Source organism: Miniopterus natalensis, chromosome 3 (genome assembly GCF_054644295.1).
Source record: "Miniopterus natalensis isolate mMinNat1 chromosome 3, mMinNat1.hap1, whole genome shotgun sequence".
NCBI lineage: Eukaryota > Metazoa > Chordata > Mammalia > Chiroptera > Miniopteridae > Miniopterus > Miniopterus natalensis.
The window spans coordinates 101,620,387-101,634,161 of record NC_142083.1 but is presented as its reverse complement, the minus strand read 5'-3'; the positions used below and the strand labels follow the sequence as shown (position 1 = coordinate 101,634,161).

The 13,775-nt window shown below is 54.5% G+C and overlaps 1 protein-coding gene across 2 annotated transcripts in view; it reads right to left on the bottom strand.

Moving 5' to 3' along the window:
• Positions 1 to 13,775, bottom strand: part of PRKCB (protein kinase C beta) — a 273,228-nt gene that overhangs the window by 23,520 nt on the left and 235,933 nt on the right. For both annotated transcript variants that reach the window (XM_087815849.1, XM_087815848.1), the window contains exons 13-16: positions 9,462 to 9,600; positions 5,708 to 5,788; positions 5,329 to 5,436; positions 579 to 719 (exon numbers count right to left, since the gene is read on the bottom strand). In XM_087815849.1, coding sequence (XP_087671975.1) covers positions 579 to 719; positions 5,329 to 5,436; positions 5,708 to 5,788; positions 9,462 to 9,600 — 469 coding nt within the window. The remainder of the gene's footprint in view (positions 1 to 578; positions 720 to 5,328; positions 5,437 to 5,707; positions 5,789 to 9,461; positions 9,601 to 13,775) is intronic.

Sequence of the window (13,775 nt, the reverse complement as noted above, 5' to 3'; positions counted from 1 at the left end):
ATCGGAGACCCTCATTCCCAGGTACAGAGGCCACCGCGCCATCGGAGACCCTCATTCCCAGGTACAGAGGCCACCGTGCCATCGGAGACCCTCATTCCCAGGTACAGAGGCCACCGCGCCACGGAGCTGCCCCAGGGCCTCCGGGGTCTGCGAGCGGCCGGCTTGTTTCATTTCCTTCCCTTCGTGGGGAGCCTCTTATTTACCGACCGAGACATGGTGTATGATTCAGAGTTAAATTTAAATACTGTTGACCTTTTCAGTGTCAGTATGAAGAGAACGTGACACCATCGAACCGAGGGAAGAACAAGGAAAACTTAGGTTCTTTCCCTCGGTCGGAGAGGCCCGAACGCCGCTCACCGGAGCACCGCTCCCCAAAGCTGCCGGCAAGGACCGTCACCGCTGCCGAACCCACAGAACGGACGCTCGACCTCCGCCGTCTCCCCCAGGCGCAGAGGCCGGCTGCGCGAGTGGAAGTCTCCGCTTTCGTGCCCGCGACTGGGCCCAGGAACGGCGCGAGCCCCTGGCCGCGGTGGTGAGGGCGCGGTGCCGGCGAGGGACAGTGCGGGACGGCTACTTACGGCTTTGGGCTTGTACGGGGGCTGAATCTCTTTGCGCTCCAGCTTCTCCCAGTCGATGTAGCGGAAGAACGCGTGCTCCCTGATGTCGCGCTCGCCTTCGGGCCCGCAGCCCAGACGCTTGCCCGGGTGTTTGGTCATCAGCTTGGAGAGAAAGAGAGACGTTCAGTTTAGCGATGCTCGGGAGGGGACGTGTGACACACGGGATGCGCTAAGGGTTCGGGGAAGAAAGCTCATTCAGGAGTCCCGGCCACGCCAGCACGGAATGACGCCGAATGTAGCCTGTAACGGAAGAAAAAGACTCGGGGGGGAAAGAAGGGCCCCAACTAATTTTTGTTGTTGTCGTTAATCTTCACTCGAGGATATTTTTCCATCGACTCTTTTAGAGAGAGCGGAAGGGAGGGAGGGAGGAGAGGAGAAGCCGGGGAGAGGCCCGCCGAGGAGGGAGAGACGCGCGGACGGGTTGCCTCCTGCACGCGCCCGACCGGGCCAGGGATCGGACGGTGACCCTTCAGCGTGCGAGCCGACGCTCTGACCACTGAGCCACACCAGCCAGGGCCCAGCTAATTTTCATTTTTTGCTTTTCATCTCGGCAATAACTTCCCGGCAAGGGCTCTCTAAGAGGAGGACCCGATGATAGTGCCTGCGGAGACGGGTGGCAGACAAGATCCCCGCGGTTAGTCAAGCCCTGGACTCCAAGCTGGAAGCGTCACATGACGGATTTTGGTTCAAGACTAAGACGTAAGCAATCACTGCTGCACTTAATGAGGACCGTTCCAGTCCCTTCCAACGCTGCTCCCACCCTGAGAAAGCCGGAGTCTAACAGATGTGGCAAAGGCCACACGCACCAGACAGCATCGGCATTTCTCGGCAAAGCCCTTGTGAAATGACAAAACAGAGGAACGGATATTAGTCAAGTGGACCCAAGTTTCAAGTAATTACTTTCCAAAAGCTCATTAAATAGTCAAAACCTAGCCCAGCTCATCTCCCTGCGCCCCACATCCCACGAGGTCACTGGGGTGGCTCCATTTACACGACTTAATTGTCAGGGCCCCGCGTCCGGGTTCTGATCCAGCTCCAGAGAGACGACTGGATGCTGGAAAACCAGACGCTGCCTCTGTGAGGGCGCCCAAGGCAGCTGCAAACGGTCTCCGCCTCACGGCTGCAGCGAACGCGCAGGGCGAGCGCGGGGGGGGGGGGGGGGGGGGGGGGTGTTTAAAAAGTCCTGGCGGGGCCGTCAAAAGACGAAACAAAAGGGACTGGAACATCCAGGACCAAGGAGCTTCCCAGGGCCGACCAGACACCGGCAGCCCGGACGTCGGGGCCCTTAGAGTCTTGCCCAGGATTTGCTGGCTGCGGGGCAGGGGGTAGCAAGTCACCCCTCTGCTGGACACTCAGCTCAGCCGAGTCCTGCTTACGAGATAATTTATCGTCAGAAACAATCCCCCTCCATACACACACTTCCCATCTGCTTCACCTTCCGGGGAAACGACTGGGCGCTGACGTCCTGGCTGCTTCTTTATTCGCAGGCGCAGTTTTACCTGATGCTGACGAGAACCCCCGGAGGTGGGTGGTTTATTTTCCCCACCTGATAACACGGCGGCGCTCACAGAGGCTCCGCAACCAGACGGACTCAGAGAGGAAGCGGCAGAGCCGAGACGGATCCCACGCCCGCCTGACTCCAGAACTTGGGCTTCTAAGGGAAACGGAAGACCTCGTGTGTGGTTTTCCCTGAGATATTTGCGGCTTGGCTGCGTCGGGAAGGGCCTATGGAGGGTGAGCAAACTGGCCAGGCCTTGACATGTCTGCAGGATTCGGATGGAGGAAAGGAAGGGCTGTGGAATCGGGACTACAGCACCACTAGCGTCAGGACTGGGTCCGCGCACCGAGCAGGCTCCGTGCCCACGGTTCCCAGCATCACCTGCTACGCTCAGCAGCTCTTATCCTCACATTCCAGACACGGGAACTGGGTCCCGTAAAGGAGTCCTTCGCCCCAGGTCGCGCAGTGAAGTAGCAGAGCCGGCCCGCACAGACGTGCCGGCCCCAGCGCTCTGCGCCCGTCCCGGTCTCTGCTGGTTTTCACGCTGATGTGGGGCCAGTCTGGGCTTCTGTCTGCTTGAGGTTTGCTCACAGTGGGAGTGGCAACCTGAGCAGACATACACTGATTTTTTTTCTTTGGTAGGAAATAGGGTCTTTAATAGGATGGATATAGAAAGAGCATTTTCAGTTGGATTGGGACTGTATTCAAAAGCCTTGCTTAAATTTCATGTAGGCGGAGGGTGCCAAGCAAAGAAGAGCCACTGCAGGAACACCCGGCACAAGCCGAGGCTCTGCCGCTCCTGCACTCCCAGTTTGCGCCCGAAGCTATGGGGACAGCTGGGTGTAATTAGCTTCCCATCTCGGGGGGGCCTCTGGACAGGTCCCTGGGGTTGTTGCTCAGGAAGAAGCCTGTGGATGCTCAGTTGAGCTTCACCCCTTCTTTGGAGGCTCAACCTTGAAGAAAGAGCCCTTACTGGACTCGGATCACTCAACTCAGGAAGGTCCCCAAGCCTAGTATTGGAAAGTCACCCCAGTTAACCCCGAAGGTTATGGGTCCTCAATTAACAGAAATCTGCTCTACCGGGGAAACGGCTAATTGGAGCTGAAGCTGAATGCAGCTGACCTGGAAACTCCTCTCCTCCATGACCCACTTACAGTCCCAGCTGTCCAGGCCGGGCAGAGTCGTGGCCGGGAAGGTCTTGAGCATGTGTTCAGCACCTACTATGTGCCAATACCACTCAAGGAGCTTTCTCTTAGGTTACATTATTTAGCGCTCTCAAAAACTCTGTTCAATGAAAACTATTACATTATTTTTAGAGGTAAAGAAACAAAATCCCAGAGATGCAAAGTAACTTGCTCAAGACGATGCACCCAGGAAGTTTTAACCAATTCACTTAAGGTGGAGATTTGCAATGGACTCTTGATCTCCCAAATCCCCCACTTTTAAAATTCCTGTCGCAGAAATCGGGGGATGCAGACTCGAATGCCAAGAGGAGCCTGGCATATAACAGAGTGGCACCGGCACTGGTAACACTGTAACAACAGCTCCAGGTTTAGGGGCAGAGCGCCAGGCTCTGTGCTAACGGGTCCACCTGTACTAACTCTGAGCCACGAGAACCCTGTGTGTGGTCCCGTCACCACCCCTGATCTACAGATGAGGTCAAACCACCTCCCTGCAGTCAAAGGCCAACACGTGGGATCAGGATTTGAGCTCTGATGGAACTGGGCCAGGTGAGGGCATTGGCAAACTGGAGAGGGCATGTTCTGTCTAAAAGGGCACTAGCTTCCCAGCCAGCGGCTGATGCTTTGCAGGAATGATGCCAGATCAGCACGGCGAGACCGCGTTTCTTTGAGAGAAACCAGGACACTGGATGTTGCGGGGAAATCCCCCGCCTGTAGATGCTGGCAGCCACCAAGCAAGCTGATAGCTCGGGCCTGCTTCCCCCTCCCGCCGCACATCCACGGGGCCCGCACGGCCTTCCTCCCCGTGTGCTCCCTCAGCTCCTAATGGACCCGCAGGCCTCAATTCTCTGCCTCTGCTCCACACCCTCCAAGAAAATAGTTTCAACCAATTCACTTTAAGATGTTAGAGACTGAGCCTAATTCACACACAGTTTCCTCGGGGTATCTGCGGCTGAACCGCCGAGCTCAGGTGATTCACTAGGAGCAGGATTTCCGGGTGCGACAGGTGCTTTTGGCCGAGGCTGGCCAGCTCGCAGGGCACCTGGAGGCTCAGGAAGAGCAGGGTGGGGGTGGGCAATGGGCAATCTGCAAACGCCCAGGGACCTAGGACCTCGGGCGTGCTTTATTCAGACACACAGATGGGAACCCACTAGAAGGCACAGCTACGCTCCAACCTCAAGAACACGCCTGCACTGCTCACTGCTGGGAGAGCAAACACTCTAAAAGGCGGCATTTCTGGGCCACACTGTCCGGGGTCTCACTGTGTTGCTTTCACACGTTCGTCACAGTTGATAAGTTACCACCTTTGGACAATGTTTAAAGGTGCATGATTTTTGAGCCACATGGGGACCTTTTCAAAATACAGAAGCACATGGGTCATCCCAATGGCACTCCCGGGTCCCTGTGAGCACGTCCTGGCCTGGCACCAGATGCATAACAAGCAATCCTTAGAAAACAGGCATCCTGCCTTCTTCGCAGGTGCGATTAGCATAAGCCGCCTGCACACAAATGTGCCTGCTTTCAGCCCCTTGTGTGTTGGGTGGGGGGAGGGTGGGGGCTTAGGGAACTGAATTTGGGTCAGCTTATCTAGAGAATCCCTCAAAAGCAATACTGCCTGATATTTTCTTCAAACAAAAGCCACACGTTCTTGGTATTAACCACACACATGGGGCAGAGCCGGTGTGGCCCCCCGATTGTGCCGCAGACCTCTCACATTTTCCCGGGGGTTCCAGCTCTTTGGCAAAGTCTCGGGCTTCCTACCTCATTCAGTCCAGTCAGCGAGCATCCCCTGCACTGGGCCAGAGGCTGGAGCCTGCCCGCAGCAGGATGCTGTTGGGGGAGGGGGGCCTCCAGGGTGGAAAAGTGCCCTTTCCTCTGGGGGGCAGCAGGTCGGAGCCAGGCGTGGGATTGGCAAGTAGGGTGAGAGGTGGAGCCAGTCTCATCGCTCCTCCCCGGTGGGCACCGCAGTGCAGGGCACCCCTGCACCCTGTGTGTGCAGGGCCCGGCCCCGAGCGTTGAGGAGCTCACTCACCCCTTTGCAGATGGCCACGGCCTCCTTGGACATGGACTTCGGATACGCCACGTTGTGCTCCATGATGGACTGGAAGAGCTCGTCTTCATCTTCCCCTTCGAAGGGCGCCTGTGGGACCGAGGGTACAGTGGGGGGGAGTCCTGCCTGAGCCTCCCAAGCACCCCGGCCAGCGGGCCCTCCCTGGGCCCATGGGGAGGCTGCGCTCCAGGGCTGCCAGCGGGGCGACGGGGAAAAGCGGCCAGCACACTAGGGTCGCCCCAGGGCCGGGGAAGTGAGAGGTTCAGGTGTATGAGAGGGACCCAGCTGACACCTTCTTCTAAAGAAACCACACGGGTGGGGGTGGGGAGGACTTTCCCTACAAACCACTTAATTCAGTTACCTGCCCGGCCAGCATCTCATACAGCAGGACTCCGAATGCCCACCAGTCCACCGACTTCCCGTAGGGCTGATACGCAATGATCTGGAAGACAGAAGGCAGCCGGTCAGGGGTGCGCGGGGTCCGTCACAGCCAGAGGCCGACGGCGCCCTCCGCACTGAGGGGACGGTCACGGGGAGAGGGAGAAGTCTTCCTCGGCTGCCACCTGCCTACGGTGAAAGGTTCAACTGACTGTCACGGTCCCAGGTGCGGCCACTGGGGAGACAGTGGAAGGGGCCCGGGGCCACCCAAGCTGCTTCCCCCCCCGCAGGAAGACGGGGTCCTTACGGGGCCCTGCAGGCGGGAACACCTTGCGCGTCAGGCGTGACGTGTTCTTTTTCGTTATAATAGAGTGTGAACTTTTAAGATGAAAAACTGTCCTTGTTTCTCATTATAAAATAATAACATTTATACAACAATGTGACTATACATTTGGAAACGGTTAAGATGTCAAATTTTGTTTTTATTTACCAAAATTAAAAGAATTTTAAGTTGAAAATGTAATAGCATTTATTATTTATTTTAAAATATAGAAAAGCTAAGCGAACACAATTTAAATCACCCATATTTCTTTATCAAAGAACGCTTATGACTGACACTTGGTCTGTTTCCTTCTAGAGTCTTTTCTATTGACACGTATTAAACTCTGTGTGTATGTGTTTTACATAAGCAAAAACACTTTGATGTCTGGAATATTAACAAAGTACTTCATTCACTTAAAATTTCCATGTTAACATCTGTATGTCAACATAATCCGGTTTAACTTTACATACAAAATCTGTTTTATCAGCTCCCCATTGGCCAGGTTCTTCAGCTGCTACAGTGCTGATCCCTGTACAGAAGCGTTTCTACATCTGTCCAGTTATTTTCTTAAGATGAATTCCTAAGATGGAAAGCGGTAGGGAAGGAAGCCCCCTCTCTTTTCTCTGGCAGTTCTAGTTTTACAGAGCTGTGTTGTAAGTTTCTACGTACAACTTTTTAAGTGTACAAATAAAGTGATACTTTCTTTTTAAAAAAAGATAAATTCCTAGAAGTAGAATTTGGTGGAGCGAACGATGTAGACAGTTTTCAGGTTTTTGATACTAACAACTTGGTAGGGCGCGGTGAAGCCTAGAATAGCCGTGACCACCCTATCTCAGTGTGCCGGGGGTAAAACTATCTATCAAAGGGGTTAAGAGGAGATAGAGCGAAGGTGAAAGGTCAAGGTCTGAGGGTCCGGACTGTGGGTCCCTGCGTGTGGCCTTGGAAGGAGCCACCTAACTTGAAGTCTCGGTTTCCTCACCTACTGAACGAAGTTTATAATAACACCTGTGTCAGGGTTTTGCGAGGAGGGAAGGGAGCTATGTGCCCTCCAGATGCCCGCTAGTGCTAGAAAGCTCTCTGCTGGGCGGCGGCTGTGCTCAGGAGTGGGCCCGGCTGCCGCGGGCCCTCTCGCTCGGCCCGCTCAGGCAGAACGTGCTCCGGGGCGAGCGGGCGGGCGGGCGGAGGGCTCTGCGAGGCCTCTTCTCCCCGACTGTTTTCACACTTTTAAGGCACCTCACGCCATGGGGTCCTCAGGACAACCTAACGGCTTAATCCTCTCACACGGGAAAGTAAGCCCCAGGACTTGGCGGGCGGCCCGTGGCTGCGGATGGCGCACGGGAGGGAGGCGGACCCAGCTTCCTCCCGCGTGGGCTGCGGGCCACATGGGCAGGAACGCTCCAGGGCACCTCGGGCGCACGGCCTCAGGGCCACCCAAAACTGGGAAAGCACCGACGCTGCAGCGGGCGCAGGGCCACGCCTGGCGTCTCACACTCAGCGCCCCGGGTGACGGGCAGGGGCTGAACCCTGGCGGCTCAGCAGCGCGTCTGCCATCCCAACGCACCAGCGAAACGACAGAGCCAGGGATGCACATAGGGAGCCCTGCATGGGGCCTCAAGAGGGTTATTCTCTTTACAGATGGCTTTTTAATGACTCAAGTAGCACCAGATGCGTGAACAATGTGAAAACTTAAACAGGATACCGGCTGAGCGTGGTTTCTGGGCCGCGGAGGCAGCCCTGCTGGAGGCCCTGCCCGCCGGGTGTCCGAGCTCGGCAGCCACACCCGCCACAGGAACCGCGGGGCGTCCTGCGCGCTCCCTCCCGCAGCCGGGATCCCACTGCACCCACCCGTCTGCGCCTTCACATTTCCTCCCAACGGCGTCTCGGAGATCTTCCCAGGTCTACATACATCGGTAACTCAGGTTTTGAATTACTGCCCAGTAGTATTCCACACTATAACTAATTCAGGCTATTGCCCTTCGCTGACCGGGAGCCATCGTTCGAGTTCCTACGCACAGGTGTAGCCCGAGCTTCCTAGAGGCTCAGGAATGTGGCGTGTGGTAGCTACCCATCTCCTCACCGACAGTCACGGAGGTCACCTGCCAAAAACGGTGCTGCAGTGAAGAAAGGGTTTGTTGGTTGTTGTTTTTTGGGGTTTTTTTTTTAAAGATCTTTATTGATTTCAGAGAGAGAGAGAGAAACATCAGTGATGAGAGAGTCATTGATCGGCCGCCTCCTGCACACCCCCGACTGGGGATCGAGCCCGCAACCCGGGCATGTGCCCTGACCGGGAATCAAACCCCGATGGCCTGGATCCTAGGTCCATGCTCGACCACTGAGCCACGCCCGGCCGGGCATTGTTGATTTTTTTTAAATCCTCACCTGAGGATATTTTTTCCATTGATTTTCAGAGAGAGTGGGGGGGAGGTGGGAAGAAGGAGAAAGAAACATCGATGTGAGAGAGACACATTGATTGGCTGCCTCCTGCATACGCCCCGATGGGGCCAGGGATTGAACCTGCAACCCAGGTAGGTGCCCTTGACCAGGAATTGAACCCGTGACCTGAGGGCCAACTCTCTAACCGCTGAGCCATGCCCGGGCAGAAAGGACTTTAATACACATCCTTCCACCCGTGTGTGTGTGCACATGCACATTGTGCACTAGGTTCCTAGGAGAGGACCTGCTTTGGTAAAAGAGATCGCAGGTTTTAAATACTGTGCCACATTATTTCGTTACATGGGGCCTCCTGCCACCATTGTTACGTATCGAATGACAGTCGAGAGGAGAGGAATTCTAGATGTCCACTTCCAAGAGTCTGTGCCACACCCTCAGTTCCGTTCCTTAAAAACTCAGCAACAGCCTGTACAGAAAGGAGCCTTTCAGGGCACCAATTCAGAGAAAAGGGAAATTGTCCTCTGGCACAAACGTCTATTCCATGATGTGCTGGGGAGACACCTTCTGCAACTGGGAAGGGAGGGCAGTGGAATCTGACCTTTACCTGTTCATTGGCACCTTCATCACAGGAGGGAGATCCCAAGTCTTCCAGGGCTCAGCACGACCACCACACCCCTATTGTGCACCTTGGATAATGTCAGCCAGGGACCTCTCTCTTCCCCCCCTCTTAGCAAGCATTTCAATGTCACAATGAGGAGGTACCACATGGCCACGAGCCATAGCAGCTTGCAAAGAATTTTACTGATGTGTTGGGGGTGGTTCTGTTGAGTTTTATTTAAACTTTCTCTCAAACCTGGGTGTATTTTGGGCCTGAGTTTCTGGACGTGTGCTAAGCTAATCTGCACGTGTGATCTCAAGGGACTGACAGAGTAGAGGAGAAGGGCCAGCCTAGGGTCGCCCTGCCGCGGCACCCAGGGCCTTGCGGTGTGCAGGGCGCATGGCCCCAGGTCCTGCCCACTCTCACCTCGGGGGCGATGTAGTCTGGAGTCCCGCAGAATGTTTTGGTCGTCACCCCATCCCAGATGTTCTCCTTGCACATGCCAAAGTCAGCGATCTTGATGTGGCCCTCAGAATCCAGCATCACGTTGTCAAGTTTTAGGTCACTGTTGTGAACATAAGAATTTAAGGACTTAGTAAATGTTATTTGTTTTAAGTCAACCAACAGTTACTCGTGCTGTGCAAAGCACTGTGCTCGGTACTGTGGGAACAGAAGTGGCATAAAGCAGCCCTTGCCTTCCAACAACTTATCATCTGGCAGGAAGATGAAGGAGGGGCCACAAACCTCCGCGCGTTTCTTTTTCTACAGGGCCAACTGTGCCAAGTTCCTCACAAGCACACAGCGAGACACCGGCTTGGAGAAGACAGCCCACAGGACGCTGAGCGAAGGGCAGGGTGTCCAGGAACACTTCACAGACTGACATGTAGCTTAAAGACCCCTTGTATTTCACAGGAAGATATATTTTTCACAAAATTATTTTTTGTATCTGAGAATTGTGGAGGAAAAAACTGGTTGAGAGACCCTTGTTTAAGTCCAAGTGCTCCAAGCTCTCCCAAGCCAGTACCTACGACATCACCAAGAGTTTCCATTGATTCTTTTAGCCAAAAAATATTTGTTGCACACCTACTGTGACAGGGACTATGCTTGGAGCTGGTATGTACTGTGAACAAGATAAACAAGCTCTTGTTCAGATTAAATTCCAGTACAGGGAAAAAGGTAAGTATTCAAATCTATAAAAGCACAATCGGTATAGATTTTGGTGGGTGGTATTAAGAAAATAAAGAGGGTGGTGAGTTAGGCAGTAACTGGGGGGGGGGGGGTCGCTAAACAGGTGCCAGGAAGGACCTCTCCAAGGAGGTGCCGGTTGAGCTCCAGCCTAAAGGACACGTGCTACACTCCCATCTTTTATTTCATCTGTGCTGATGAGAGCTCGAAACCAGGGGACCCTCACACTTTCTCAGCATATTGGATCATGCCAATATCAACACACTTCCTTCACCCCTAAATGCCTACCCCAAGTCAACACTACGGCACAGACTCCCTTAATCCCAACGCAAGTCCAGCTTCCTGAGAGGCAGGGGATCTGCGGTGCAGTTCGGATCTCTGCCTTGAATCGTCTGCATTGGGCAGTGAGCACCGATCCTAGCACCTGATGAGGGCATCCTGATATCCCTTGGAAGAACCACCCTCCCGTTTCTGAAGTCATGCTGAAGTTGGTGCTACTGATCCTAACTCCTGGCTCCAAGAGAGGTCGTGCGGGCTGGCCCTGGCCAGTGGAAACACCCCATCCCGCTGGTCACAGTGCTTGTTTCAGGAGTGGCCACATGACCCAACATGAGCTAATCAAAGCCACTGAGCATTAGCCCTGGAACCTCTGCTGGTACCACCAGGAAAGACAGAAGCTCTTTTTACATTAGGAAAGCTCAGGTGGTAGGATGTAGGTCCAGAGGGGCCGGGAGTCACCAGACTGAGAGGGGGAAGCCAGTGCAGGCAAAGCAGAGCCTGGGGGGGGTGATAAGTGAACACTCGTAACATCATTGGAGCCCCTGGGTCCATCCACGTGTAAACTAAAGTCAGATCTGCCCCTTGGCCTTCTCAGTATGTCAGCCCCCAAATGCCTCCTTAAGTTAGTTTGAATTGAGCTGCTGTCTCATTTTCAACTGGAAGGGCACAGCCTGGAAAGATAGGCTGGCATCTCCTACCGGAGCCGAGTTCTCCTCTCCAAGGGGGGCCCGCCTGCGCCCACTGTTTGCGTCAGCACACCCTCCACGGTGCTACCCTCTCCCCTCTTGTTTCGCTCCGAGCCTCGGGGGTCTCGGGATGCTGGCTTAGAGCTCAGAAAAACGGGGCCTTGCAGAAACCTGCTTCCCTGGACACTCCCGTCTGAGTGTGATTTGATTAACAGAGACCCATGGCACCCCCCTCACGTTGACCACATGCTCCCAAACAAGTAGCTGGGGCAACGAGAGAAGTGACAAACCTTCACCTGTCACAGGAAGGGAGCTTCAGGGGTCAAGCGCCCAGGCGTGGTGGCACCCGGTCGGACTCACTGGCACGGCCGTGGTTCGGGAGTCCGCTGCACCCTTTCGTTCAATGTCACAAACCCTCATCTGACACTAAGCTTGGCAGGAAGGACCTGTCTTCCCCCACCCAGCGTCCCCAGCGGTGGGGACCCACCTCCCCGTTCTCCTTCCTTAGAGCAGCCCACTAGCCGGAGAGCTAAACAAAGGGGGGGGGGTTGTAACACTTGAAAAGACTTTACCGGGGTAGGGGCGACGGGAAGAGACTAACCAGAGATCTCATAGGCAAATATGCATAACCAACGGACAGGGCTGGGAGGAGGGGAGTAAATGGGAACCGGGGGACATCTGTTAAACTGTCAACAAAAAAATAAAATAAAATTTTAAAATTTTTTAAAAAAATTAAAAGACTTTACTACCATTAAGGCAATCTCGATGAAATTAAAAAGCCGTACATCTTCTGTCATGTAATTTTTTACTGTTTTAACCTGATTATCAGTTTCAAAACCTCTGTCTCAATCGAGATTCTTTAATGTGAGCCACAAAAGCAAACTCTTGTCCCAACCTAAGAAGGAACTAGATGCTGCCGATTACAACGGCCAGCCTCTGCTTCCTCGGTCACCGGCTTCTGATTCAGGTCCAGGTGAGTGTGACAGACGTCAGAGCCTGGCCTGCGTGCCTGACCTGCTGCAGGGGGGCTGCAAAAGTTTCTGTGTTTTAAACCTGCACAGTAGGAGCTGGACTCTTTTCCTACCACAAATGAAAGGGGTTCAGATGCCATGTGGCTTGAAGCATGACAAGCACCCCTAAAACCACATAAAACGTGGAGGAAGAATGGAGAATGTGCAGCGGGAGGAAGAGCTTTGGAGGTAAGCCCGGGTGTGGCACCCGAGGTGCTAACCCGGGAACTCTGTGACCTGAATGGCAGGTCCTGTATCTCAGCCCTTGCAGGACTGGACGCCTCACCCTGAATCACAACTCAGCTGACAAAGATTCTCATTTCCTCTCCTGGCTCTTCCCCTGGAACAAGATTTTCTTCCAAAAAACTCGCAGGCCCATGTTCAATCTTCCCAGCAGCCCCAGCGGCCGATTCTATCCCAGCGGAGGCTCGTCCTGTGCAGGATTTAGGCTCTAATGTCAGCAGATAAGGTGACAATCGTGTCGCGCCCCACAGGAAGCCGTCGGCTTGGTCCAGGGCTCACGCCCTACAGGAGATAACATGTACCTGCCAACACCAGACCTACACTCGGCTACATGCCGAGACGCTCCCACCGGGACAGTCAAGGGAACTCGGAGGGAAACAGGGCGCACACGGTCGCACAGGTCACTGCAAGCAGGCGTGGGTGGGATGACCACGCCACTCACAGTTCAAATTATCACTCTTTTCACTGCTCTGTCCCTCCCTGAGATCACCCATGTACCAGGTGAAACCTCTCCTCTGCCTGACCTTCAGCCCTCCATTAGCAGGAGTAAAGGGTGAGTGGGGACTCCGTGTAGTCGGATCAGATCGTCCTTCCCGACTAGGTTTCATATCACCATGTTAGTCCAATGAATGAAATGGACCACGGCCTTTTAGACAAACCCCCACCCACGCCGAGTGCCCTCTGGAAGCCGCATGCCCCTGCCAGCCTCTCCTGTAACACAGCAGCCAGGCCAGCCCCGTCTCTGCTACTTGCATCCATGAGGCGTACGGAGAAATCGACACCCCCGACTCACTGACAAACAGCAGCCTCAGGCTCAACAGCCTGCGCCGCATGAAACATAAAATGGTGTGACTCCCACGGCTATGATCATACACTTGCTTCTCCAAAAATGGGCAAATGCCAAGTCCCAAACTTAATCCTGTGTTTCAGGGCAAGCTACTCAGAAATCCATTTCTAAACTGTGATCACACAGCAAAACAACACAATTTGTTTCATAATAATATGATCTATCATGTTCTGCCAGCCAAAATTTTTGCTTGCTGCCCAAGTGTGGGGTGCATGGGCAAGAGAAAGGCGTGCTGGGGCCCCGGGGGCACCTCCTCTCTGAGGCTGCAAACCGTCACTGGGCCGAGGGCATGGAGATCGCCCCTCGCCGCTCGGAGCTGCCCGGGCTCTGCCAGGCCGTGGGCGATGCTGCTGGCAGAGCACATGCCCAAGTTAGCGCCAGAGGGCTCCTCCCCCACCACAGAGTTTAATTTTAAAAGCAGTTGAGGAAAGAGGCAGGCAAGGAGGCGCGAAGGGAGGCGAGGAGAAGGAGAGCACAGGGGGCTCACCTA